Source organism: Chiroxiphia lanceolata, chromosome 1, assembly GCF_009829145.1.
Source record: "Chiroxiphia lanceolata isolate bChiLan1 chromosome 1, bChiLan1.pri, whole genome shotgun sequence".
Lineage (NCBI taxonomy): Eukaryota > Metazoa > Chordata > Aves > Passeriformes > Pipridae > Chiroxiphia > Chiroxiphia lanceolata.
The window spans coordinates 149,061,620-149,089,552 of NC_045637.1; the positions used below are offsets into that span (position 1 = coordinate 149,061,620).

Here is a 27,933-nt window from a genome sequence, read left to right on the forward strand (position 1 = left end):
AGGACTACCACAAACATTCATAAACATGTTAACAGCTTTTATTTCACTGGTGCAAGGCCCGTGTGTCATCCACCACTCACCAACAACAAAACAAAACATCGTCTCCTATAAAACAGTTTCAGAAAATTCAAAACAAAGTAACAGTGGCTATTATAAACTTCATACAATACTGTAAACCACTTTGTGTCATCCAAACATGAACAGGTCAATTTCTATCATACATGGCTTTTTCCCCCCCCCCCCAAAAAATACCAGCACAACTCCAATACATGCCTCACACCTGGAAATGCGTAACATCACTCCATGACATTGATAGCTGTTCGTGCTTAGAACTAGTCATCAATTCACCCTAACAATATCATAAAATACAAAATTATATGAAAACCTACATTTACAAAGTCCTGTCCCAATCCTGCAATCTATTCCATTGGGGTAGGTACCATTCCAACTCCCCTAAAGGCAATGTGGTATTTAGTGCTCCATTGCTAAAGATTTGATTGCAAACTCAGGGCACAAGTGGGAAAGGTTTAAATCTTTCCACAAGCAGTAAAACACTGCCTTATTCTTCTAGATTCAGTTTCAGTAGTATTTGCACAACCTCCTAAACCAAGACTTACCTATTTTCAATTACCTCACATTTAGGAAGAAAGAAGGAAAGGCTCTGAGTAGTCAGCAGAGAAATGGCTCGTACTGAAATGACTTGGGGCTGTGAGTTGTGCTTTAGTGCACGATGGTGATCCAAATGCTTCCAAGAGTTAACCACACCTTACTTCAGTATTTACAGTGTCTGCTGCCTTCCTCTGCACTGCATGAGTTTCTCCACCACCACAATATCAGAGATCTTATTTCCATTGGATGAGTATTATGACATGACTCCAAAAACAGGATTATGACGACAAATACTAGGGCCATACTCTTCATAGTCTTTCTTGGTGTGGCATACTTGGAAAAACTCCGGCTACGAAAATATAAAACAAACCCCCTCAAAAACGTAAGAACATAGCAAGTAGAAAAAAACAACAAATAAAAATAATGTTTTAACATTTCTGTAAATTGCAGCTTTATGACATGGTAATTACATTTTTGAAATATAATAAAATGAGAAACATTAGGATATGAATACAATTAATTAAGAAAAGTTTGTCTGGTCAGAAACTGCTTTTAAACACAACAATGAGAAATCCCATTTTGGAGACAGGCATTGCTCCCATTTTCCTGTATTTGCTTCTCCCTTGCACTTAAGACCACTGATTTGGATCCTATATTCCTGAAGTGCTAACTATCTCTAGTGTTAACTTTAAGAATAAAAGGACTATATTACAACTATCATATAAAAACTACTTCAGAACTATGTCAAATCACAATATCCTTACGCAAGTAAAACTCCCACTGTACAAATTTTACTGAGATAAAACTTGGGTTAAGGATTCCAGAATGTGACACATTTTAGGCTGTCACAATGAAAAGTTTTAAAACTTAGTACTCAGATCAAATATACTCAGAATTCAACACACCATAAAAATTTAAAAATTTAAAAAGACTTACTGTTGAAGCCAGCATGGAACCACCAAACCAAACTGCATAACGCTGCATGTGATGTGTTATCACTTGAACTTCCACTGGTTTGGGCTAAGAAAAACAGTTCATATTTAGCTGGTTTACAATTTCTGGGAAGATCCTTACAAACTTAACATGGTCAGATCCAGACACCTTCAACCCTCCATTCAAATAACTAACTCACACTTATTACTCAGTCTGACGTTCTCTAGAAGACCATGTCATAAAACTCGTCCTGATAACTATGATGAAGGATACAAAAGCTAAATCCCTCTAGCCTACTGCTAAGGGAAAGCAGAACTCCTCACACTAACTTTAAGACTCCTGTAAAGACATGTGATACACTGCAAAGCTACCAGTACATTTAACAACACACAAACATATACTATTGATTTTACAAGTGTATTTTCACTAGTGAGGTGCAAATTTTGGCGTTGACTTCCTTCACTACTCATGCAATTACTGCACTTGAAATGCTCTACGTACCTTTATCCGACCACCACTGAGTTCCTCACTAAGCCGCAATCTCGCATCCACCACTCTCTTCAAATCCCTTTGCAGTCGTCGTCCAAAGTCCCTGAACATCGTGGATCCTCCTGAGAGAACCACATTCTGTGCAGAAATTAAAGACACGTGCTGTAAATCCAGCTTCAAGCAGGTTTCCCAACAGCCAACACTGCAGAGGTGACTATTTGGGTATTAACATCATTAGGAAGCTGACAAGGTACACAAACACCTTAAGCTTCATTCAATTCAAAGGAGTTTCGTGGTCCCCTACTTTCTTTTCTCTCCTTTAAATACATTTATGGAGAATGTGTTACTACAAAAGATGATTCCATTACAACAGTGAGCTAGTACCTTACATGTGCAGAGCAGCAGAAATAAGACAATACATCAAGAAGTTTCCCAGGCATGCTCATAGTAAGCAATTTTAGCCCTGACACCAAATAAGTCTCAAGCCTCGTCATACCACCTTAGAATTCAATTTTGTTGATTTTTTTTTTTTTTTTTTTATTTTAAGAAGTAAACTTCCAAACACAGCAACCAGCAAGGTCACTGATTCTTCAAAAAGGCACCACACCTCCACAGAGGACTGCAGCACGGAGAAAAGTACGATGCCTTTCTCCTTCCCTGCCTGGTATTACTTAGTTTTCAGAGCAGAACCAAAAGCCTCTTAGCCTGGACTTGTACTTGGATTCTAAACAGGGGTTTTAGAATATCCCATCCCCAATTCTGGTAACATTGCAGCATCACAGACTAACGCAGAAGTCATTTCAAAGGTGGGGGATTCGAAACAGGAACCCAGAAGACAACACTGGTGGCAGCAAAAATGCAATTCATAATCAGAAAAAATGAACTCTTTGTGACAAAACTGCACATGTGCCCCTGTACAGTGCTGCAACTGCAACCCCAGGTGCCAATTAGCACTTCATAAAACCACTCATATGCCTTAGACACATGTCCACAAGGAATTCAGATTAGGAGTTCATCTTACACAGGTCAAAGGATTCTCTCTCAGTAACAGTTTTTGACACTGCAGACCAAGACTGTGCATGTAATGAAAGAATCTCTGACCCACTGTTTTCAGCCTGCACAAGGATCTGAAGAGTCAAAGACATACATAATAAGCACTCACAGTGCAGAAGTGAGTGCTTGGAGTTTAAGCAACAGATAACAAGGAAAATCTTGTTTGTATCTTGTAAAGTGAGAAGAAAGCTGTTTGTTTATTCATGAAAAAAATCCCTGCACATCATAAAAACACATTACAATAGGAAAAACTCATTTCTTCACAGTTTCAGATTCTCACAGTATAAAAGAACGCATAACAAGGCAGGTGTGCTTAAAATAAAACCACACATCCCCATAACATTACTGAAACATTTCCAAAAAGAAAGAGGAAGACAGAGAAAAGAAAAGGAGCCACGGGCATAAGCAGGAGTCAGAAATCACAGTTGGTCCTAAAATTAAATTAGGAGGGAGATTTCCCCTGCTCCCCCCATTCACAAGAACATCTCTTCCCCTGCCTCAAAGTGGTCATGCACTCCACATGGGAAAAGAAAATTGCTAATGGGGAAAAAAAGACAGCAACCAACCTGAGTGATGAAATAGCAATTAAAAAGATGCCATCAGAAAATATTACCTGGAGATAATGAAGTTGGCGAAGACTGTGAAAGCAATAATTCTATTCAAAGCAAATTAAACTTCAAGCATACTCCATAAAGTGGACAATGCTACCACTAAAAACAGATTTCAGAACACACCCGAGAATATTTTTTCAGACATCCGAGACCAACTCATGCAACTACAGCCAGCAGTAACATTGGGATGATCCTTCCAACCAGTTAGTTATCATTCCAGAGTTAGAGGCTAAAAAGTTACACCTTCAGATTATGATTATTCAAGTACTTCTACACATTAAAATCAGTTCAACAATACACTGGCCAAGAGAACAGGAGCATCAGGGTTCACATGTTGAAAAGAGGAGTCACCTCACTATCACACATCTGGACAAGCCAGGCCAAGCAGGATTTTGGGTATAAGTAATTAGGTGACACCAACTGTCATTACAGGATGGTTAATTATACAGTCACAGTTCCCCAGCTCCGTGCACTTCTTGTCAACACTGGACCAAATCTGTGCTAACTCTTTAGTAAAAGACTTTTCACATACAGATTTTAGTAAGTTTTCTCAACTTGTCAGGTCAAACTTCTCAGAGGTCAGAGGCCTGGTACTCCTCACTCACGGTGAAAGCAGAATCCACATAACACTCCCCACCCCTCAAGCACCACACCCACCACTTAAAAATGGACAGAAGGTAGGCAGGAAACGATGGTCAGATTACAAAAAAAACAAAACTAAACCCCAAAAGACAAGAATCTACCCCCTGCCCTCATAGATACTTCTCTAGAATAACTGAGTAATTCCAGTAACTACTTAACAAAAAACCTAACAATTGAGCACGTTGAATATGTCTGTTGAGCAAGTTTACTAGTGATGGCTGGGTTTTCAGCCTGCCTGGGAATTCTCTGGCTCCCAGTAAAAAGACATCAAGGAAATTAGTCTTTAAATATCTGTTTCCAGCTGATTCCTTTAGAGAAGGCTTCTTCTGATCTAACTCTGCTCAAACAGACTGGCTGGTTTAACAGCTCTAAGCAGTTCACGTATCTCTCAGCTAACACCAATTATCATACCTGCTGATGGAAAGAACCTCCAGACGATTTTTACTTTTACAGCTAACTGGTTGAAAATTAAAGTTGTTTCAAAAGAATGTGTTCCCTCAGAAGAGAGGGATGAAGACCTTCCACACACCTGACAAAATTAACCACGAGAAGTAAATAATGAAAGTGGGCTATTTCTGGAAAGAGACCAGGGGAGTGGATAGCAATCATAGAATCATTAAGGGTGGAAAAGACCTCTAAGATCAATGAGATCAACTCAGAGGGTTGGCAAGAAATTTCTCTCTTCTCATCCCTATCCTTTGCTTCTCTTATGAACTCTGTGATAATGAGTTTCTCTCTGGACACCATTTCTGGTATTACGCCTATACAGTATAGCCTTGCAAAAATATGAAGTTACCCAACAAAAGCAACCCAGTTACTGTAACAAAAATCTCTAGCTAAATCAAGTTTACATAAAATTTCCAAAAACTTAAATTAGCTTCTGCAGAACTCAGAACTACCAAACACGAGGTGTTGAACTGGTTTGTGCATCTTCACACTGTACCATGGTATAAGCACACTCTCAGCTGGACACTTCAGACTTTGCAGCACCAAACTGAAAAGGACCCACTGCTTTTTTCTGGTAAATAAGAACAACACAGCTCAGTTTCACTTCCTTATAATTGACAGCCTAAATTAAAGTTAACATGACACGACCAGACCCCCAGAGACATGCAATGAGAGGAATATATGACTGTTAATAAAAGTTATTATGGGTAAAAACTGGAAGGTTCTCAACTGAGTCAAGCACGTTATTAGCAAGAGAATTAATTAAGCTACACACCTCTGTTAAAACAGGTTTGCCAGCATAATACAGAAAGTATAAGGAAAAATATTGTGCATATCAAACAACAAGAAACGTAAATGTAAATGTATTATGAGAAACACTATTTTTTCATATGTTTACTTTTAATGATGAAGAAACCATTTCTTTTTCCCTAAAATCATGATTTTCAATGCTTATTTAACAGTTCAAGTAACAGTAAAAGGTTTCAGCATGACTTATGGTCGTGCTGTTCCGCAGCACACCTCAGACACAAAAGGAACCAGAAAATCCTGCAGATGTGTTGAGCTACTGTTAAATCAACTAGCAAGGGTAATGTTATAAATGTAATAAATGTAATTACAGCTGTGACAGGAATAAACAGGGCTTCTCCTCAGTACTCCTGGGCTTCACTGACACGTTAATCAGTTGGGGCTTCCACTCGAAGCAGCGGGAATACCTTTCCCACGTCCTACCATCGGCGCCACTATGATATGAATCCCCTGGCCTGGAAGTCTCTCAAGCTTTTCCTCACCCTCAGAGCCGCCTCACTCTGCCCTAAGTCATTGTGCTGGAGCACAACATCAGCAAACCCGGTTGAACAGTGCCACCTACCCACCACGCTGTGCAGCTGGAGCTGCTTTCACACCAAGTATTTCTATTTACCAGCAGCTCAGGTCAGAAGTGATGTGAGGGGGATGTTTTACCACCCCGTCAGCCTCCTGCACCCCAGATCTCTCCAGGCTTTGAGGACAGGCTGTTATGAGCTGGGCAGCCAACAGTTTAACTTGCTAAGTGAATGCTGACACAAGTTCAGTCCAAACCTTAATTGTAGGAACAAGCTCAAGTTCACTATTGCCCACAACAGCTGCATACTCAGTCAAAAAGTCACCTGCTCTAAGAAAAAGAACCAATATTGTTAAAATCCTGTCCCTGTGCACCTGTGTTTCCACAGAAAATCTGGATGTTTCATCTACAATAAAACACCACACTTGCCAATATACTACAGTCCCCACCTTAGGCAGTGTTTTCAGCTTGAAAAGTTGGCTTAAAAGTTGGAGATCAAGGATGTTACCACTTGATCCACCATTAACTGAATCATGAATATTTTAGCAGGCTTGGCTAGGATCTGTCAGAGGTATTTCTGATCAAATTTACCTGGTTTCAGATGTCATTTATCCTAAATTCTTTCATTCATATATTTGTGCCAAAAACACAAAGAAAAGTTGAAAGAAGTCAGTTGCTGGAACAGCCAGTGACCCTACACTTACTATGCTTTGTACTGGGAGAAGGCATAGACCTCAGTTAATACTGTTCTCATCTAAACTCTGGAACAACCTGGGGAGACACTCTGGATGGGGAAATGGGAAGATGAAGTAGAGTGTGGAATAAAAGTGACAGTTTCTGAACCTGTTACTAACAAGCAAAAAATAAAAATCTGCTTTTATTAGAATACCAAGAAGTTTTTAGAACTTTTGAAAGCCCTTTGCCCACCTTTAAAGTTATTATAACTATATTCACTAGGAGACTGGTTTTTGACACTAAGTGTCAAAACTCGTGCCCTAACTGACAAATGTTGGGACAAGTTTCAGAGCATTTCCAGGCTGAAAAGAGATTTTTAAATAGCAACTAATCTTGAAAATTTCCAACACTAGCACCTTCTGTGGCTGTAGCACAGAGCAGATATTCACCACTGTGTGCAGGAGTTACACTGTGTTCAGTAGGGGCTCACAGGAACTTGAAACCTGGGGAAAGGACCCCGTTGTTCTGCAGACCACAGTCCCCATTCATGCTATTGCACTCTCCCTGTAATTTCTCTGCATTTCTGTGATATCAGCTGTACTCTACATTATACTAATTATAAGAAAAGTATAAGTAAAGGTTGTGGAACAATACTTTAAGAAAAAAGGAAGCTACAGAATTCTCAAAAAACCAGAACTAGATGAACTGTACACCATTCTTCCCAAAGAATGCCAAGGGTGATGCAATGTCTCATTGAGCCCCCCAAAAGCAGCATTTCTAGCTGCATACAGGATGGGTCATTTTTCAGTGGAATTCAACACACAGGAACGATCAACACAGCCAGAATGCCAGATTATTTCAGCCACGTAGTAAGATCCAAAAATTACCTCCTGTGTAATTTCATTTGAGCACTCACTTTGAAGACTTGAGTTTGCTAACCAAAAAAAAAAAAAAACCACCAAAAAAACCCCTACAAACAAACCAGAACTACCTTTTTTCTTCAAATTTCAGTGCAAGTCCCCTGGTTTCAAACCCAACAGACTACCTATCTTCTATTTTGGCAGAAAGGAACTCATTCCAAGTAATCCAAAACTCTCAGCTCTTAGAGAATATAAATCACTTTTTTCCAAGCAGTCACATTAAGATGGTTTAATCACAGGAATTAGAGAGTGCATTGCTGGCAACCGTTATACACAATTAAAAGAGGCTTCATCGTGTGTGAAGGGATGTTTGTGCTTGATATCGAGCAGCTGCAGGCTATGGGATCTTGTAGAGGCCCAGAGAAGCTGACTTTAGTTGAGGGATGGATTGTGGTGGTGCATCCCTGCCACCCCAGGCCCCACTATTACCTGAGAAATGCTCATTAGGCCACAGCCTTGACAAACTGCCCTTGGACTAAGCCTTTCCTGAGCTTAACAGAAACACTGTCTGCTCCCAGGAACTAACAGTATCTAAGGAGTACCTGTTTTTTAACAAACAGCCTTGGAAACTTATTTTTCTTGCCCCGAATAACAACCCAAGTGGAATAATATTTTTGTTATTGAACCTTCAAAGTTATCGACTCAAACTGAGGTCAGGAGGGAAAACTACTATGACTACAGCCCACTCTCTGATGGTCCTATAAACAGTGGTCCAAAGTGAGATCCTTTTCTGGATCAATGCTGAAACTAGGACTGACATCCCTTCAGCTGGATCAATGCTGAAACCAAAATCAGCATCCTCTCACCTCAGCTGGATCAACTCTGGAACCAGGACTGGTGACCTCTTTTTCTCTCTCTTTTTCTCTCTTTCTTTAATTTGACTTTCCCTCTTTAATTCTTCTCTTCCCTTTTACCCTACCTCGTTATCCAAAACCCACTGCTGTGTGCTCATACAGTAGGCCAGGGACTAACATACTCATGTCCATGCCAAGTGTGTAATTTACTAATAAAACTTTCTGATTGCTTGCAGACCCTCTGACCTTTGTAAATGCCAATGAGCATTTACAAATCTGAGGTGCTTCCTTCCCCTTAAGGGTACATTGTCACAGATCTGGCTGAAAAAGTCAGTCTCAAGAAGGTTCTGCTGGTCCAAACAGCAACATGAGTTAAGATAAATGGCCTTGTAAGAGAGGTGTTCATCAGACTGGGAAACAGGGACGGTGGTATAAAAACTCAGAAAGAGAAATACCACAGGACATCAAAAGATGGGTTGTGAAACAATGATTCCAAGGCTACATACTACATAAAATCTGCAAGAAGTGTATTCTTAGGTATTTTCTGCAGGAACACTGAGGAAGAATCCAAATGCATCTGATGGAAAGCCAGCTCCAAAGCACAGGGCCTTGGCTGGCCACCACACAGCCCCTGTGGGCGAGTGATACTGATAAACCCCAGAAGAGAAAGTATGAGTGGATTATTTCTGCATCCATACACTGTTTTAAACAGTGAGAACAGAGATGCTCGTCCCTTTGCAGTGAACTTGCTTAAAGAAGTTGGCAACTATTAGCATCAATAACCACTCACATCTATCATTACATTCAACAGCTAATTGTGCAATGTTACTTTAAGCAAGTAAAATGAAAAACAGAAAATGAAAAAAACAAAGTCTCAGTCAGTGGCAAGCCAAGGGAAAAGTTATTTGTCTGCTGATTATGGTGAGCCAAGAGTAACTTAACCTAACTTATAAACACCACTTTCTGGAACTCAGTATTAAACCTCACCCTACCAAGCAAAGAATCTGCTGCTCTAGGGCAGCTTTGGTCTTTTAGGTAAAAAGCAGACACAGCACAACCACACACAAAGGGTTTCCTAAACCCTTTTGCAACATATCTGAGCTTGAAGCCATTGAAGACATCTACTGCAGAACTCACCCCACATAAAAGCCTCTTAAATAGTTTAACTTCACATTTTAACCTGACCCACAGATTTGCTCTGAAGTGCTACATCTCACTCTAGATTACAGAGCATGTGAACCAGACAAGTAAAACAGACTGCAAAACTTTAATAGTTACAAATTATCCTGAGATATGACTTCATTGGAACTTAATGGTCATTCTAACAGGTGAAGAAAACTACCCCCTTTTACATGAGCAAGAAAAACTCATGCTGTTGCTTTATGCCATTATTTCCAAAAGGGCACTGCTGCTGCACAAGCAGAAAAACGGGAAGCACAGGATGTGCTGCCAATACAGACAGAACTTGCCATGGACTATGCACATCAGTACCTTACTTTTTACTTCTTAAAGATTCAGGGACTGAAAGTACTCTCTAGACTACAACCTGGGCAGGTTTTAGCTGACCTAATTGTTGTCTCATGTATTTTATCACTGGGTTCAATACTGGCTAAAACTGCAGACAGTGGGCAGGTACAAGACAGGATTACAAAAAAAATAATTTATTTGAAACCATTACTTAATAAAGTAAGGGAAGAAGAAGAGTGAGAGGGGTGAGATCATGACCTAACCCTAATAATGGGCAAAAGTCAAAGTCCTTTATGCATAAGAATTCACATTACAAATGTCAGATACAAGTAACATCCCTCTGCCTCAGTTCCTCACGAACAATACTTACCTATGTATCAAGCCATTACAGACACTCTTCTTTCAAAAATAAAAAGCAGCAAATATCAATTGGCCTTTGGAAGTGGCACTTTGTTTAACTTGAATTTTATTTCCATAATAATAACAACAGATTACATTCATCTTACAGCAGAAAGACCATACCTTATATAATGGACGCCGGACATCAATGGGACAGTTCTGTATAACTTCATCAACTACATCCGAAATGGATTCCATGAAATCAGGATTAGCAAACTAAAATGAAATAGAACAGGCATTAGATCTTTTCACCCAAAAAACGGCGAAACAAAAAGGCAAAAATGAGACTGTGGAGAGATTTTGTAATAGGGGATGGGTAGGAATATTTTGTAATAGGGGACGGGTAGGAATCAGTCTTGCTCCCCACTTATTCTACATTGTAACAGACATACATTAACGTTCCCTTCTGTACAAGGGAAATGAAAATTCCCTTTTCTGCTGAGAAACTCAGATTCTCTTCCCTGGCCATAAATTCACTGTCTACAATTTATGGACTACAGACCTTTTAACGGCTTTGAGTTCTCCTGCAATATTAAAATACTGTTACTGTGCAGTGTGTTCCTGCCTTTCCTTTTAAGTGAGAGAAAAAACATAAGTGTGTAAATTGGAATGCTTCTCTGTAAAAAATTTTTAATCCTACTAAAATACTTTGTTTAAATTCTCACCAGAAAGTCAGAGTTTTTTTCCAAGAACGAAAAGTCTGTAATATTAAAAAAGGCATAAACAGTCTAAGGTTTTGAGTGGAAGGCCCCATCAATGCCAACATCAATACAGTACTAATGTAAATTTCTGCATTTATAAATACTAGAGAGTCAGAGTAGCTAATGCTAGAAAACATTCTCAGTCTAGTGGCAACTTTCCACTTAAAATTAATGTGATCTTTAAATGAAAGAACAGTTCATAGACTAGGTTTTGTCCTTTCAGAGATTAAACCCTGAGAAATCAAATGAGTTCTCAATACATAATAATGTTATTCTAAATATATTATTATATTCTAAATATATTATTATATTCTAAATATATTTTTATATTATCATATACCTTAAAAACTTTCCTATAGGTGTAGAAGCCACGTGGAGACTTGCATCCTAAACTCATCCAGTATCTAACTGGATGAGTAACAACAGTCAAACACATCAAACATATATTGAACTGAGTGAAATTAGCCAAGGAAGTTGTCATGGAGCTCAGGAGTGATAAGGATGATGGGAAAAAACCCCAAGAATTCAAGCTAATTTCCACAGTAAGAATTAATCATGGAAGAAGCTAAAACATGAAGCCTTGTAAATTAAAACAGAAGAAAGCAGCAGTGTGGTTGCACACAGAGAATTCTCATCTAAATGAACTACAGCCTGAAAGCTCCCAAGCTCTCCATAAAGATACTTACTGACAGAACAGCAGGGCAAAAGGAATAAGTAGAAATGAGAGTTATGGCATCTAAAGCAGAGTATAACATGCTTGCTGAACAGGGACAAGGGAAGTGGCATGTGGAATTGGAGTCTGCTAGCCAATACCATATGGCTGGAGAACAGCACGTAATATACCTAATTTAAAAAGCAGCAAAATAATCTGGATAACTACAAACCCCAAGGCCTAACTTCAAGAGCATTAAAGACTTTAGAACAAATTCTGTAAACTGAAAATAGGAAAAAATTACAAGACAGTTTTACCAAAGGCAGCTCTTACCTAACTAATCTCATACCCTCTGAAGTGAGGACTTAATTGGTCCAAGAAGAAATGCTCCTTGGATGCAATACATAGCATCTAGTGTGTTTTTCCTGTCTAGAAAATCAGTTCAGGTTTGGAGGTTTTTTAATACAGAGTCAAGAAACTATCAAGAAATGAAGAAAAATGGAAATTAGTCCTTTATCCTGTTCCCAATAGTCTTTGTAGAGACTATGGAAAGAGGAGCTTTTAAAATGATGTCTGACATGGGATTCAATGCCTCTCTATAAGATCACATGGATAAACAGCAGGGATGAAAAACTATTTAGCACAGAGATTTAATACTTCAATACTGGCAGAAGATCAGATGGCTACAAACTGACCACAACAGATTAAGGCTGGAATTTAGACAAGAGGTGTCTGAAAGAGGTTTTTTAATAATCTTCTGAGATGAAGAGGGCAGACAAAGGGAAACCAGTGTTAATATGGATTTTAATAACAGGTTTTAATACTATTACAGGCTATGGGTGCCTGCAATAAACTCAATGAAGTGTGTAGGAACAGACAGAACCTTCTCTGCTATGCCGTAATGTATTGAAACTTGACTCTTTCCCCTCCACAATATCCTGAAGCTCACTTAAACTAAATTACCCAAAATCAGACAGACAAGGTACTGTAATGTTTCCCAGAAATGTACATGACCTATGACCACAACAACAGATATTTCAATGGACTTCTCTCAAGAACAAATTTATCATGCTTTATAAATTGACTCAGCATCAAAAGTCTTCATCAAATAATTAGAGTATTATCCCTGCAACGCTGTCATGCAGAGTAGTGCCCAAAGAGACTGGTAACATAATCAAATACTCAGTATAAAGGCAGACTGCTTTAAACCAATGCTGAAAGAAAGAGGAAAATATTCTATCAAAAGTGTAAATTCAAACAATTTCTTCTCAACTTTAGATTGCCTTTAAAGAAACAGAACAAGATGCTTTCAACGTTACTTGGGACATTAGAAAAATAACCCTCTGCTGTGCTCGCGTTTATCTGTGCTGACGTTACCTGAGACTGCACCTGGTTTGCAGTCAGACTCACTGGTACCTCCCTGCCACAGGATGGCGCAGAGGCACCGGGAATGAGGGCACTGGGAATGACGGACCGGGAATGATGTAACTTCACACTGCTAGTTCTTGTTCTTACCTCTGGATGGAAGAAAATTTCAGGTCCGAGGAACCTTTCATAACCCACATCTATAACAAACTTGGTTTTGTTGATTGCATTGATGCCAGTGTATTGTTTGATCCACTTTCGAGAATCTCCATCGTACTTGGCAAATTCTTTCACTATGTCAGGGCAAATGTAACAGTATTTTTCCTGTTAAAGAAAATGCCACGCATTAGAAATAGCCCAAACAACCATTACATTGGCGAATTAATGTGTCAGAATCAGAAAACAAAACTATGTGAGCATTTTTACAGATGGGGCTGTTCAAGAGACTTTCTCACCCCAGTGGCTACTGCAGACTCAACCCCACAAGCCAAGGCATGTGGCCCATTTGTTTCCATAAGGCTGACTCAGCTAGATTAGTCTCCCTCAAAAGAAAAACACCACCAACAGCAGGTCTGTGACAATAAAGAAGTTCAAGGGCAAGCTTTCACTGCAAGATCAGACCTACACAATCACCCTACATTACTCTTTTTTTTAAAAATTAAATTACAAAACAGGTTTTAAGCAAATCTAAAGTTTAAAATGCTCATTTAATCCATGGAACATACTCACTGCAAACAGTCTGGCATGAATATTTTCTTCCTCTTTCTCCTTCCCCCACATTTGATTGGATAAACCACCAGAAGTTGGTGTAATTACAATACACTGTCTACATTTGCATTTTTAAAAGAACCACTGGCAACTTTTAAGAGCCAAAAAATTAGCTCACAGAGATTTATGTATGTATTTATTAAGAGATAAAAATGGGTGTACCTTTATGGCTTTCGCTGTCTCCAGAGATTGTTCAGGAGGAATTCCTACCTCCCTTTCCCTTAGGAGTTGTTGAATAAAGTAAGTAATATCTCTACCTGCAATAGGAATATGTTTGATGCAACTTCCAATTACATAGCCTTCTGCCTATGTAGGAGGAGAGGAAAAAAAAATATATAAGGGAAAAAACTATTGTGTATCAATAATTAACATTCATTTTTATAATACCCTTTTAATTAAAACTAAAATCTTGAAACTGTAAAATTACTATAAAAATGTGCACTCCACTGCAAAGTGGGTATTATTTTTATTTAGAAGACCTTGATTATCATATATAAACAGATATTATCTAATAGATACACAAGTGATAGCCAAAGTCTTGCACACATCAGAGTCAGATCAGATTCCTTTAAGGAGTCATCTGAAAAGCAAATGTAATATAAATAGACCACTTGTATCCTGCCTGAGAGTGAAAAATCAATAGAAAAAAAGTACAAAATGTATTAAATTGCTCAGACAGGAAAAAAATCAAATGAAGTAGTATCTAACAATAAAGACAATAAAAATAAGAAATCTATTTGCTGAATTTTTTTAGGATGCATTTACTGCAAACACTGTTGCTGCTGAGCCACATTATTTCTTCCCTTGCTTTTGTTACACTTTTCAGAGTTTCATACAGTAAATGCTGTTTGTTCACAGCACTGCTCATATGACAAAAACACTGAGCAGATGAGATTAACACCAAAACGCAAGATGAAGCTAAAGGGAATCAAATTTTCATTTCTGAAATGAAACCTGATTATTCAAGCACATTACATGCTTCAAAAATACACAAAATGACATAAACAGAACAGATGTCACTATGCACAGATAGTTCTGTATTTTTAACATCCTCACATAACTAAACTGATGAGATGGACCATGTACATGAACAGGCATTTATAAAAGTTTGTAGTTGTTTCCATACAAGCAGAAACAACAGAACACAATAAAACAACAAAATGTGGAGACAACAAAATAAAATCATACAAAAAGCATGCATTACCAGCTATAGTAAACAATCAAAATGCAGGACATCCAGAAAGTTAGGACATTTCTGGATGGTGGCATGCAGAAGACCCAAAACCATGATAATCATTGATATTAAACAGAACTGAGGCATCACATTTATGCTAGACCAGGTTTTACATAGAAATAGACTTTAAAAGGTGGCCTGATGGTTCCTTATGGTGACCTTCCTATAGTCTGCAAACTAAACAATTACACAATTAAGCTCACATAATAAAATACATACCTTTTCAAGAAGAAAAACCCAAAACACTAAAAATTTAAAAATACGGTTTCACTTGACGCTTCCTATTTAAATCTATAGTAAATAAACCACCACTAATTTCAAACTGCATCCTGCTACATACCACAGGGATGACATGGGTCACTCCATCACCACTGTCGATGACAATTCCAGTCAAAGTACGTTCCCCAACCTGCCGTGACGTCCAGGAGGCAGCCAAGGCCAACACTGCCTGCAGCAGAAAGAGTTTATAATTAGAAGCAGACAGAGTGCAGAGTGTGCTAATTTACAGTCTCAGAAACTACTGTTTCAAACATATTAGACATGTGCATACAGATGACTCTCTGTTCTGCGGCTACACTTGCACTTCAGAAGTACACATTCACTTTGTTCACCTGAACAGCAATGTAAAGTCCTGGGATGTTAAACGACTCAAACATGATTTCTGCAAGATATTCTCTGTTTTCTGGTGTGTTCAGTGGAGGCTCTGTCTGCAAAAACAAAGAGTTTTGAAAAAGCATCTCAATAGAGTTCTTCATTGATTAGCTTGGTATGGTAATCAAACTTAAAATTCTCAGTGCACTCAAAATAGAAAATTTCAAATGGAATTTAAACTAAGTGTTTGAAGCTTTTAAAAAGCAGGAGCTGACCTGCAGTAGCCTGCATCAATAAATGAACAGAATATAGTTACAATGCAGCTTTAAAGATTACTTTTCTCCTCCCACCCGATTGCTGAAGAAATAAAAGACATAGAGAGAAACATCCTCCAACAGAGCTACTTGTGCTTGGAAAATTACTTTTCCTCTTACAAAAATATTTTCTTACCAGGTCTCACTAACTCACCATTAAAAAATAGTGATCCTCAGGCTCAGCTCGAAGGTATTTAAAAATGACCTGCTCCATGAACCTCTCCATGAGGTCCCAGTCTTCAACAATACCATGTCGTATAGGCCACTGCAGCAAGAAAATGTGTCAACACTGGATCATAGAAGGATAAACAAACCCAGAAACAGGAACAGGCTACGTCCCCAAACCCTTACATCTTCTGAAACAATGAAAACACCTCATCTCACTGTTATCTTATCAAACCTTCCATTCTGACTTTAATTTAGAGGCATGATTCAAAGTTATCCCCTGCTCCCAGGTGCTTCAAAGTACAATTCTACCTTGCAGGACTAGCAGTCAGAGTCCAGACTCTATTCCTAATACTGCTATTAGTCTGTTGCAGAGCTGTGTTTTAATCTCTTTTTGTATAAATTTCATAATTTCTAAAGTTGAGAATCATACTTGGCTCCAATATGCCTTCCAAACTATAAAAAGAAATAAAGACCATATAGGCTATGTATTTTTTAACAAAAATTCTGTCAGGGATGATGTTTACATTTTCTTCAATGTTAAGAACACAGCTGACATTTAAGTAACACAGAAGGATGTATAAAATATGATTTTTTTCCACATAATTCATAAGCCAGTAACACTTTGTAAGTACAAGAAGTCCTTTACTAGAGCATGGAAAATATGATTCACAGAAAAGTTGCATTGAAGACAGCCCTTCACAAAACAATTGTGATACTCCCTGAAGCAAAAGTATCCAAAATATTTCCCAATTCAAATGCCATGGTAAGAGGATACACTTTTAGCAAGAATTTAAATATTCAGTATATATGGCTATTTTAATAGCTCATAATTTTGAAAACTGAACAGCTGCACTGTATCAATGGATATTTACACAAGCACTAACCCCAGAGAACAGCACTAGTAAAACAGACATTTAAAAAGGGTAAAGCCAATGAACCCTATCATGCAGTTTTTAAAAAGTAACAACAACACTTTACAAAAAAGCAAACGTGTGTTTCGAATGGCTATCCAGAAGTCCTAGAACACCTTATAATAAAAATGTGAAACTTGGGATAGACTTTCTAAGAACTCTGAATGCTCACCTTTGTAGCATAGGTAGGTTTATCTATGGCTTCATCTCCTATGAAAAAGTCCAGATCATCAACACCTTTCATTACCCTCCTCTGAGCCTGGTCCCCTACTTTGGCCGACTCTCGGATTGCAATACCTTAAAATAAACCCAAAAGCCACATAAAAATAAAATTAAAGCAGCTAAATACCAAATGATGAATGTTTACTTACTTAAGGATTATTTTCCTGAAATAAAAATTTGGATATAAAAAGTAGAAATTATGTAAGTGATCTACTGACAAACTAATATAGCTGAGTTCATTATCACTGCATCTCACAGGATTCTGGTTCCCTATCTCTAAATAATGCAAATAATAACTAAGAGATAATATTACAAATGTATTCTTTTAGAGACTACAGCTGTCACTAAACCTGTACAAGTGCAGCACTCCAGTAAGCAACATGATTTTCTGAGTTTCAGCTTTAGAATAAAGAGGAAGAGCACAGGAGAAGAAGAAAATAAATTGTGTACTTCAAAAATAAGTACTGGAGTCATTATCTTGGTTGGTGAGAAAGAGGAAAGAGGGAGGGGAGAACTCAATTTGCAGTGCTACAGAGAAATCTTTGGAGACACTTATGCTTCCCATTAGCAGGCTGGAACTATCACTGAAATTATCAGATGATGGCTGCTGTAGGCAAGAAGATGAGACAGCAAAAATCAAATCTGGGGCAAGCTAAAAATAAAAATGGAATCAAGTACTGTTAAAACATAACCTTATTTATATACAATTTTCTTTTAATAGGTCATAATCAGGATCTAAATAACATCCAGCAGAAAATGCAGAGTAGACTGGCATCATCCACAAACACACCAAATACTATTAGCACCAAAAATTACTCACAGGCAAACAACTCTTCTGTAAAAACATTTACACCCCAGCAGGTTTACAGTTGTACAAAGCAGGATTTATAACAAATTCCCAGGAAACTCCTGCTATCCCACTTCTTTAACATAAGACATTTAAATCTTTACCAGTGGTTTAGGTTTGAATTTTTTACAATACTTGAAACAGTGAGACTATAAGCAGTACTGCAGCTACACCTGGTAAAGAACACGTGTCTCCTCCACCTCTTCAGTCCCCAGTTACCTTTATTTCCTTATCTTTATACTTCCTATCATGAGTAGCTACAATGCAGTCTTGATCCATTAATAAGTAATTAACCGAAAAAGTTTACAAAAACTAAAAGGCAGTGTTTAACATAAACTGAGATAACAGATGCTATTATAGATGTAAATACACAGTGCTATGATTTATAAATATATACAGCATTTCAGAGAAACTATTAAGATGACAATTAAAATCAAGAACACCAGAAAGATATATAACATTTTAAACAAGTTTAACATTTAAAAAAAAATTTAAAGAGTAAATCTGTTCAACAAAAGCATGTTAAATGTGCAAGAACATTTTAACTGGTAAACACACACCCCAAAAAAGAACATTTTCTAATAGGAGCAACTTTTTTGAATATTACACTGTCTACAGTCCCAGACAATGTAAATAAAGCAGACACCACCTGCACTTTAGTACTTAATTTGATTGGAAGCCTTCCCCAGATTATCCGGGCTGTAACCATGGTGTCAGGTAGACAGGAGGTAAATTGCATTCTGTCTACTCAAGAGTCCTGGCAGAAAAATAATGGAGATAAAAAGGAAATTGGACTAGAGTTCTCTTCATCTTTGTCATAGCAACCAGGAGCTGGTTTAACGAGCAACACTCCTGGCTTACTGCAAACAAGGAGTTCTGTTTAGCTACACTCCAGCCAGAGATGCCAACTCAATGAATGTCACTTCCCAGATGGACAAGGGACTACAAAGGTTGAGTTGGGAGCTGGAAGCACGTCATTTAATTCTGGAAGTGCTCAGTGACAGCACTGTATATTAGCATTTGGAGGGACAAAAAATTACTCACATGATGGGATGATGAACTGAGGTTCTGTATTTCCTGCATAGCCAAGTTTCGTATACCTAGGGAAAAAAAATGATCACAAGGTCATTAGATGTACTTAGATGCAAAAAAATAAAGGAAAAAATACTTCAATTCACTCCACTTCTTAAAGTGAAGGCCAAACAATCACATGCCATGTCTACATTTTTTTATGCTTTCAAGTATCATCCTGCTGAGAAGAAAACTCAGAAGTGGTAAATATTTAAGGTGTTATTTATTTTTCAGAAGCCTTCAGCTTACAAATTTTGGTAGTGGTTTTTTCTGAACTATCAAATCTCAAAACTCAGCTCTTACTTTCTCCAGCTTGTTGGAGACCAGCTATGACAAAGGACTGCCAAGCCACATTCCAACCTTTGGTACAAACAGGGCAGTGCAGATCTTACCTTTCAGACAGCTACCATGACCAAAGATGGCAGACTTTACATATGTGTTTAATATTCTCAAACAGAGAAAAAAAAAAATAAATAGCACATCTCGAGTACAAACCACAATTGAAAACTCTTGTTACAATCCTGATAAAATTCCCTTTCATGCCTTGCACAAACAACTCACTTCATCACAGGTATAGTATCTGTGTGTGATAAAAGACAAATACTACAGCAAAGCCTGCACTGATGAAATGCTTTAGAAATGGGCAGCAGATGGTATGAAGCTTTGATTATCTCTTTCAATATACATATAATATCTATTTTAACAAGTAAAGGATCAAGAGGAAAAAAGAAGAGGGAAGAAAAAAAGGAAAGCAATTTTCACACAAAACGTAAAAATCTCTGCATGGTGAGAGTGGCTGCAAGCTACTCCAGGACTTTAGCAACTAGAAATAATTAACATCCCAGACTATGAAAAACTTCCAAGGGGAAGGGGGGTGGGGGGGGGAGGGGGAAGAGAGAAAAAAACCCAACAACAAACAAAGCAACAACAACCAAAAAAACACACATCAGAAATAGTTTTAAAAAAAAAAGTAAAAAAAACAACTAAATCAATTGAATGCCTGCGGAGACTGATGTCTTTCTTGAATATTGTCATTAGATTGAAACAGAAGTATAATAGCAGCATGATTTGAGGGAATTAACATTGTTCACATTCATTTTTACCATGAAAATGTAAAGTCATGACATTCTTAAACGAGACCAATCCCAACCTAGGTCCAAATGTGAATTTAAGGTCTTTGTCTACATCCTACTCTCAATATCTGCAAACAGTATTATGTCAAACTCCTAGGTTTGCTTCTTCGTTAGCAGCTTGAACAGTAGGTTACCTTTTATAGAGCATTTGGTATAAAAACATTCATTAAGAGTCAGTTTGCTTAGATAAAAGAATTAAAACTGAATTAGCACCGACCTTGGAATTAAAATATTATATTTTCAGCATCTCTTCAAAGCTATAGTTTCAATAGACTTCAAATAATAGTTAAAAAGCCATTCTCCCCAAGGCTAAAAAGACAAGGACTGCGTTTTGAGGGCAAGGGTTTGTTGGGTTTTTAATCATCATTATAGACATATGCTTTCAGTCCAATCCAAAGTGTTTACACATACTTTCTGTGGCTCTCAGAAAAACATAATCAGGACATTAAATTAGACTGATTTGTAAAGAAGGCCATTAGTACTAAGAATTCTTTTTATGGTTGTTATTGCATAGATTCTTCACATTTTAGAATGAGGCCTACCTAGGGAATATTGTTAAAACACAACAAGCAACAACAGGAGTTACATGGGATTTAAGACCCACTACAGGATACGTCCTCTTTGCTTCTCTCTCAGAAATGAATTTTGACTAAATGCACACAGTAAAAACCAAGGAAACCATTTTCTGATTCAAAAGACCTAGTTCCAAGGCCTAGAAATGGCAATTAGGCAGAAACCTCATAAGAACAGCCCTTCAAGCCCCAGTGACAAAAAACCAAAGACAATATATACATATACATGCACATGCAAGCATGTAAATTTGAATATACACTTTTTATACCATTTTTACATACCTGTATGCATGTATAAATTAAAAGGTCCCTGCGATCTAACCAGAAGTCGTTTCTTAAACTAAACTCTGGCCAAGAGGAGAGTTCAGTTTGCCACCTTTTCCCCCTCAACACACATGGTAAACTCACACTCACTCACAGTATCAAAAAACACCCTCTAAAAGTCAATTTGGGCTACCAGTCTGTAGCAGCTTTACCTTCCTTCTCAAGTAGGGATTGGATCCCCCTATTAGAGTAACTTGTAAAGTTACCAAAACCCTATAGTTCAATATTTTACAGACTGATTTTTAACCAGGGTTAATTCACCTAGTGACAAAACGACAGGATAAGTTTATTTCTCAGTGCAAAACAGTTCTCTTCAAAGAACTCATCTCACAGAAGATAGCATCTAGAAAGATTTCTTTTACATGCCATTAGTTCACAAAGGACTAATACTAGAACTATGAGAATAACTAAATTCTCAGCTTAAGGGTGAAGCAAAGAAGTGGGGGGGAAATCTGTTTAAAAAACCCCTATTTACAATCAAACAAGACACAGGCCATATTTCAGGTGTTTTGACAAATCCAAATGGAAGGGAAACTGAAATTTCTCCCAAAATCACTGAGGAGGAGAAGGAAAACAGATTGTGCAGTCATGCTGCCCTTATGCAGCAGTCTGTTCACTCAGGACATGGAAGACTCGGTCCCAGATTCCTGTTCTGCTCAGCAGGACCCAAACACATTCCACCTCTCACAGCTGTACCCAGGAGTACATTAAAGTGTTTGGGTGACCCACTTCCAGGACCTCCTACAGAAATTATTCCCTTCCATACAAGATATTTAAATATTCACTGACCAGAAAGGCTCTGGACTTAAACAGTTAGAAAGGTTTCCTGGTCTCCAGTCCCTTCTCCAATGAATATTTAAGGATCTAAAACAGAGTTTTCTTTCTCCTGGGTTACAGCCTAGCAGACTAATGGTAATGCAACGTCTTGTGATCTGTAAATTACAGAGACAGCTGTAGGGAATGTGTAGATAATCAGTATTCCAACTTAATTTCATTAAAACTAGTAGATTTATTGCTGGTGAGACAAGAACCTACTGGAAGCTGCCCAAAATATAGGATACTGGAGATTGCATTAAAAATGAGCAGAAAACTGATCCAGTAGACAAAGGCTATTCCATGCGGAGGGATTTGGAGGACTACTAGTTTTTTAAAAATCACTGGAAATTATATATTGTGGGAACAGTTTCTAAAAACAGCATGGTCTCCTCCATACTATTTTTCCAAGGTGACGAGTTCCCACACAAGTCAGTTCTACCTACTTTTGCATGAGGATTGGTCTAACCCTGCTCCCTTCTGAGGTCCCACCATGGAACAATGGAAAAACTTACATCAAGAAATGACTGCAAAGATCTACAAGTGGACTGAACTTGGAAGCAGATGCTGCACCCTTAACCACTTTAGAGAGTGGAGATATATTTTGGAAAATTCTTACTAAGGTATGAGATCAACATAATCTAGGTATTCAAAATCACAAACTCATGCAGTTGCTTTATCCATCTGAAAACAAAAGACATCTAATTTTTCTCTGGACAAGTGTGCAAGAGACCAATCTCAGAGATGAATATTTTGGCATTTCCTCACTTTCTATTGCTTTTTGGCCCAGATCTTTAAAACTATGTATTATATCCACATACACACACACAAAAAAAAAATCTCTGAAAAGATAGATTTGATGTGATTAAAAACAGCAAAAAGCTTTAAGAGAGCCCTGTAAACACACAAATAATCACCTCTCTAGAGAGAACACTTTCTCTGACAGCTAAGAGGCTGCACAACCAAGTGATTACTGTCAGAACATCTGTAGTGCCACACTGCCATAACAGACTCTATTATCATTATTACAAATATGACTGAGAAACTTGCAACACAAGTTCTTTATAAAGATCTGGAAAGGCACGCTTGAAATGAAGGAGAATGTGATGAAGGGATGGGAACAAAGAAAGGATGAAGGAGAAAATATCAAACAGACAAAATTGTCTGCACAGTTTACCCAAGAGCATCAGCAGCCACTATAAGAATAAAAAGTACATTAGAGCCATTGGGTTTTTTGAGGGAGTCTAGCACTTTACAGGACTGAAGCCTGTGATTATAAACAACAATTAATTATCTCAGGCTCCTTAGACCCAGAACAGCAATTACAATAGCGTCTGTTCACAAGTCTCACGTGTGAAGAGCAGAGGTAATACCTGGCTGAAGCAACTCATTAGGTTCTGAGGTTCCAGACATCTTTAATAGCTCAGCAATAACATCAAAATCACCTTAAGCTTCAAGACCAGTCCAGCTCACTTTTCCCAGAAATCAAGTATTTACCTCCAAGCTCATCAGTAAGACTTTGAAAAAGTAATTTTTCTTTACTACAAAAAAAATGGAGTCACTTCGATAAAATATACCCAACTAGAAGCACTCCTCAGCATCTGTAAATGCACAGACTTGAAGAGAAGACAGGAATTTTAAGACATCTTTGTTTTGCACACCCACCTACTAGTGTTCTGATGTCCCACAGCTAAATGCCAATTAATAAAACTAGTTATGAAGTTTAAAGCTACTGAAAACAGCAACTCCCAAAGGCCTGGTAGTCCTAAGACACTAAAAATAGCATGCCCTTCTCACAAAAGGAGTGGTAGCAATGTGTAAACTAATCACGAGGAAAACATCATGCAGAGAAAATGAAGACCTAGTGCATCAAAATTGCAGTACAAGTAATTTGCAAATACTAATGGAAAAGATTACAGCAAATTATTATCACTGTCTGCAAAATTTGTGAATAAAGAGTGAGCAGTTTATGACAACAAAACTTAAGTCATCTATCCAATACATTAAAGGAATGTTATCCTGTCCTGCTATGACAATATGTTTCTCACTGAAGGTCTGTACCTATTTTCTATACAGCTGTTCTTCCTTTTTTTGAGAAATTCCAGGATTTGCCAGGCCTGAGGCCTGTGGCTGTACATAACAGTAAATTAAGCCAGGCTCCTTATGCACAAAACAACAATGAAAAAAAGTGTCCTTTAACAACCTTCTTAAAACCCCTTACATGAAAAAAAAAAGGGATTAGTGCCTGGACAAAGCACTTCATTGAGTACCAGAAATGTAAGTACAAAAGTGCATTTTATATGCACAATATTCCACAGTTCATGCCTGTATATACCTTTTCACTTCTGCTATGCTCTTCCAAGTTTTTAATCTCAAAGCCCTTTCATGAATAATTTGAATGAATTGTTTGAAGCTTGTAACCCAAAGTAGATTCATTCTAACAATAAGAAGGTTTTCAGCCCACACAGAGGAAAATTCCAGAGCATCAATGAGTCAAGCTACTTGTTCTGGCTGCTTTTGTTCAGAGTCTTATTTCTTCCTGAATTGTGCAAGATAACTTATTTCACATTCAATAATCTCTTTGCTGGAAAGTCTTCCACATTTGAGTGCCCTACAGCAAAGTCAAGCAGAAGTCCCACCAGCAGAGACATCATGTTGTCTCCTATGAAATAAGATCAATCAGAGGCACTGAAATTCAAATGTTAACCATTTGGGGACTACCCAAACCCTTCCTGAAAAAAACCTGTATACATGCCTGTACACACAAACTCTATCAGTTTTACCCATGCAAGCACTGAACAGACTTTAGAAATTCTACTTCAATTATTATTTATCTGAAAGGACACAATAAGCCATTTCCTACCCTTATTTATTTTGTACAACTGTTGGTAGCAATATCTACTGCCAGTGTAACACTGGAATTACTCCATAAACTGAGAGAAAAAGGCATCTCCTGCAAAAGACAGACAATGCATTTAATGCATTTTCTGGATTTTATAGTTTATACGGTATCCTTTTTAAAGGATCCACCTAGACTTCCCATTTCTCTCCCAAACTGTCAAGTAATGATCTTGTAACACAAATAGTTCTATAGAGAACAGATATTTACAATAGCTTCAGCAAATAAACAGAAGGAAGCTGGGAAACTATCAAGCAGTATTTGATGCACAGGCAGAATTACATGAGATGGAACCTGGTCTCTATTCCCCTCCTAAAATTTCCAGCTGTGGACTCCAGTATTCCCCACTGAGGGGACAGAGCTGACTTCTGGTAGGCTAAGGTATAAACAGAAACAGGTCAAGAGACTTCTAAAACTTTTGTGACAGTTTAATAGACATATTTCAAAATGGGACACACTTTTCCAGGGGAAGGCAATGTGACACCCCAACACTGGAAAGTGCTTCCTGCGGTTATCTAGGGATTGGAGTCTCTTTATTTGGTTGGATTGGTTTTGGGTTTGTTTTTTTAAAGATTGTTCAGTTCGGGAAATTCTAAAGATAACTTTCCAAGTATTGAAGAAATTAAAATAGCGTTGGAAATTCCCTGTAGAGGAAAGGTCTATTATTGGAATAATTTAATGCAATCAGTGACAAGTAAAATTACTGGATGAATAGTTATTTATGGACAGTTGTCTCATCTCCTCCCCTTCTCAGACCTGTCTGTAACTGTTGGGCCAGAGGAAAGATGTTAGCAAAAGCACACCACAGATTTAGTATTACCTTCATTACAGCTCCCTCTGACACCTCCCACTCCTAAGACACAGCAGGACTGGTCTATTGGACGATGAATGGATTTTCTCTAGCGACAGACAGGTAAGAAAGACCCATTCCTGAAACGCCTTCTGAGCACAGCCTCTGCAATTCAGCTTTCGTTTTTGTCCTCATAGATGTGAGTTACAAAAAACTTGTGGTTTGGGTAAGTGCAGAATAATTCTCACACTGATCTGACAAAGGCGAAGAGACGACCTAATGACCAGGAACACCAGGTAGTGAGGCAGCCAGCTCCCATCTCACCGGAGGCAATACCTGGAGAGGCTCACGAAGATACACAAGCCAGGTGCAATCTGGCAAGGTCCCTGCGGTCGAGGTGCTGTGCATGGACACAGCCCAGCCCAGCGAGCACAGCTCACCTGCCTCTGGACCACTCTCAGCGCCGGTTCGTGGCTCCCCGGCAAAGCGAACGCGTGTCCCCCTCTCTCTGTTTGAAATGAGCCGTCCCCAGTGTTAGCACTTTAACCGCGCACTAGTTAAAAACCAGAGGACACACATTGCAACTGGACTCGAGAGGAGAAAAGGGCACAGAGAAACACACCATCCCCGGAGAGGCACGGCGGGGCTGCCCCGCTCCCAGCTCCAGAGGAGAGGAAGGGCAGCAGGAGGAGGAGGGCAGCGGGGAGGGGAAGGAAAGGGGAAGGAAGGGAAAGGAAACACTCGGTCAGAGAGGCGACAAGTCGAGAGGGCACCGGGACACACGGCGGGAGCCCGGCCCCGAGCGACGAGCCCTTCGCGGCAGCGGGAGGCGGCGGAGGGGCGCGGCGCGGAGACACCCACCCTCCCAGCACGGCGGCAGCCGGTGCCCTCCCCGCACTCACCCGGTGCCGCCGTCTATCACGCAGGGCGGCAGGCAGCTCGCCATGCTGGGGAGCCGGCAGTGCGGGCCCTACGCCTGCATCCAGGCGGCCGCCGGCTCCCCCGGCTCCCCCGGCTCGGGCTCCATGCGGGCGGGCCCCGAGCGGCCGCCCGGCAGCGCCGCCCCCCGCGCCTGCGCCGGCGCTCGGGCCGCCATGTCGGGTCAGGGCAGCGCCCGCGGGCTCGGGAGGCGGCGGGGAGGCTGCTCCGGGCCGTGTGTGTGTGTCGGTCAGCAGAGCCGTAGCTCAGGGCTTGGCGGTGTACTCAGAATTACCGGATCCATTAGGTTGGAAAAGACCATTGAGCCCAACCTATGTCCCAACAACACAGTGTCAACCACACCATGGCACTCAGTGCCACCTCCAGTCTTTCCTTCAACACCTCCAGGGATGGTGACCCCCACCACCTCCCTGGGGCAACCCATCCCAAAATGGATTCCCATTCCCTGAAACGGATATCTCTATATTATTAACCCTGCGTCCAACACAAATCGAAAATATAGCCACTAGCCGCTGTGAAGAAAATTATTCCAGTCCACACCAGCACATTATACCCCTTATTCCACACCATTTACACCGTGTCCAGGTCCCACACTCTCATACTCATGTTTTCTAAGGGTGCTCCTTCACCCCCATGATCCAGGGCTGGCCCCTGCAAGATGGCCTGGCATGATGGATTTCATCAGCTTAAAAGCTACTTAGGTTAGATATTGGAAAATTTAGGTTAGTTATTGGGCAAAGATTCTTTGCACTGAGGGTGGTTGGGCTCTGGAACAGGCTCCCCAGGGCAGTGGTCGTGGCACCAAGCCTGACAGAGCTCAAGAAGCATTTCGATGATACTCTTGGGCACATGGTGTGACTTGGCATGTTCTGTGCACGGCCAGGAGTTGGACTCAATGATCATTGTAGGTCCCTTCTAACTCACTGTATTCTGCGATTCTTTCAAGCTGTGTTTGACCACAACGGTTGCCGCACATGCTGGGGGGGAAGAAAGGGTTCACCACCCCCCAGCAAACACTGCAGATGCTGCTGCCCTCCAGAGCAAGACCTGCCTCGGTTCACGTCTCAGTGAAGGCGGGGTTTGCCGCAGCAAAAAACACCAACATGGAACCAGTCAGTTGTAAAAAATACAAAGTGGTGTTTATTTGGGCGCAGGTGGCCACGCTACAGCCCACAGATCCTCCAGGCTGGCTGTAAACAGGCCCAGGATACAACATACTAGTACATTTGAGCGTTTTCAAACGAAAAATAGGCTGCAAC

The 27,933-nt window shown here is 39.4% G+C and overlaps 1 protein-coding gene across 1 annotated transcript; it reads right to left on the reverse strand.

The window, feature by feature from the left end:
- Positions 1-16: 16 nt before the first annotated feature.
- ACTR3B (actin related protein 3B) lies at positions 17-26,786 on the reverse strand. The gene is made up of 12 exons (XM_032699727.1): positions 26,638-26,786; positions 19,178-19,233; positions 17,237-17,361; positions 16,140-16,250; positions 15,692-15,787; positions 15,421-15,528; positions 14,009-14,152; positions 13,229-13,402; positions 10,484-10,576; positions 2,044-2,169; positions 1,546-1,629; positions 17-958 (listed from the first exon to the last, which is right to left on the reverse strand). The coding sequence occupies exons 1-12, from the start codon at positions 26,679-26,681 to the stop codon at positions 863-865; spliced, it is 1,257 nt and encodes a 418-aa protein (XP_032555618.1). The 5' UTR covers positions 26,682-26,786; the 3' UTR covers positions 17-862.
- Positions 26,787-27,933: the final 1,147 nt, after the last annotated feature.

Excerpts from the sequence above, each read along its gene's own strand:
- ACTR3B (XM_032699727.1), bottom strand. The coding sequence starts at position 26,681 with ATGGCGAGCTGCCTGCCGCCCTGCGTGATAGACGGCGGCACCGG. Across the intron at positions 16,251-17,236 it reads AACCTACCTATGCTACAAAG|TGGCCTATACGACATGGTAT; the intron begins GTGAGCATTCAG and ends TTCTTGCTGCAG. Across the intron at positions 15,788-16,139 it reads AGGATCACTATTTTTTAATG|ACAGAGCCTCCACTGAACAC; the intron begins GTGAGTTAGTGA and ends TTGTTTTTGCAG.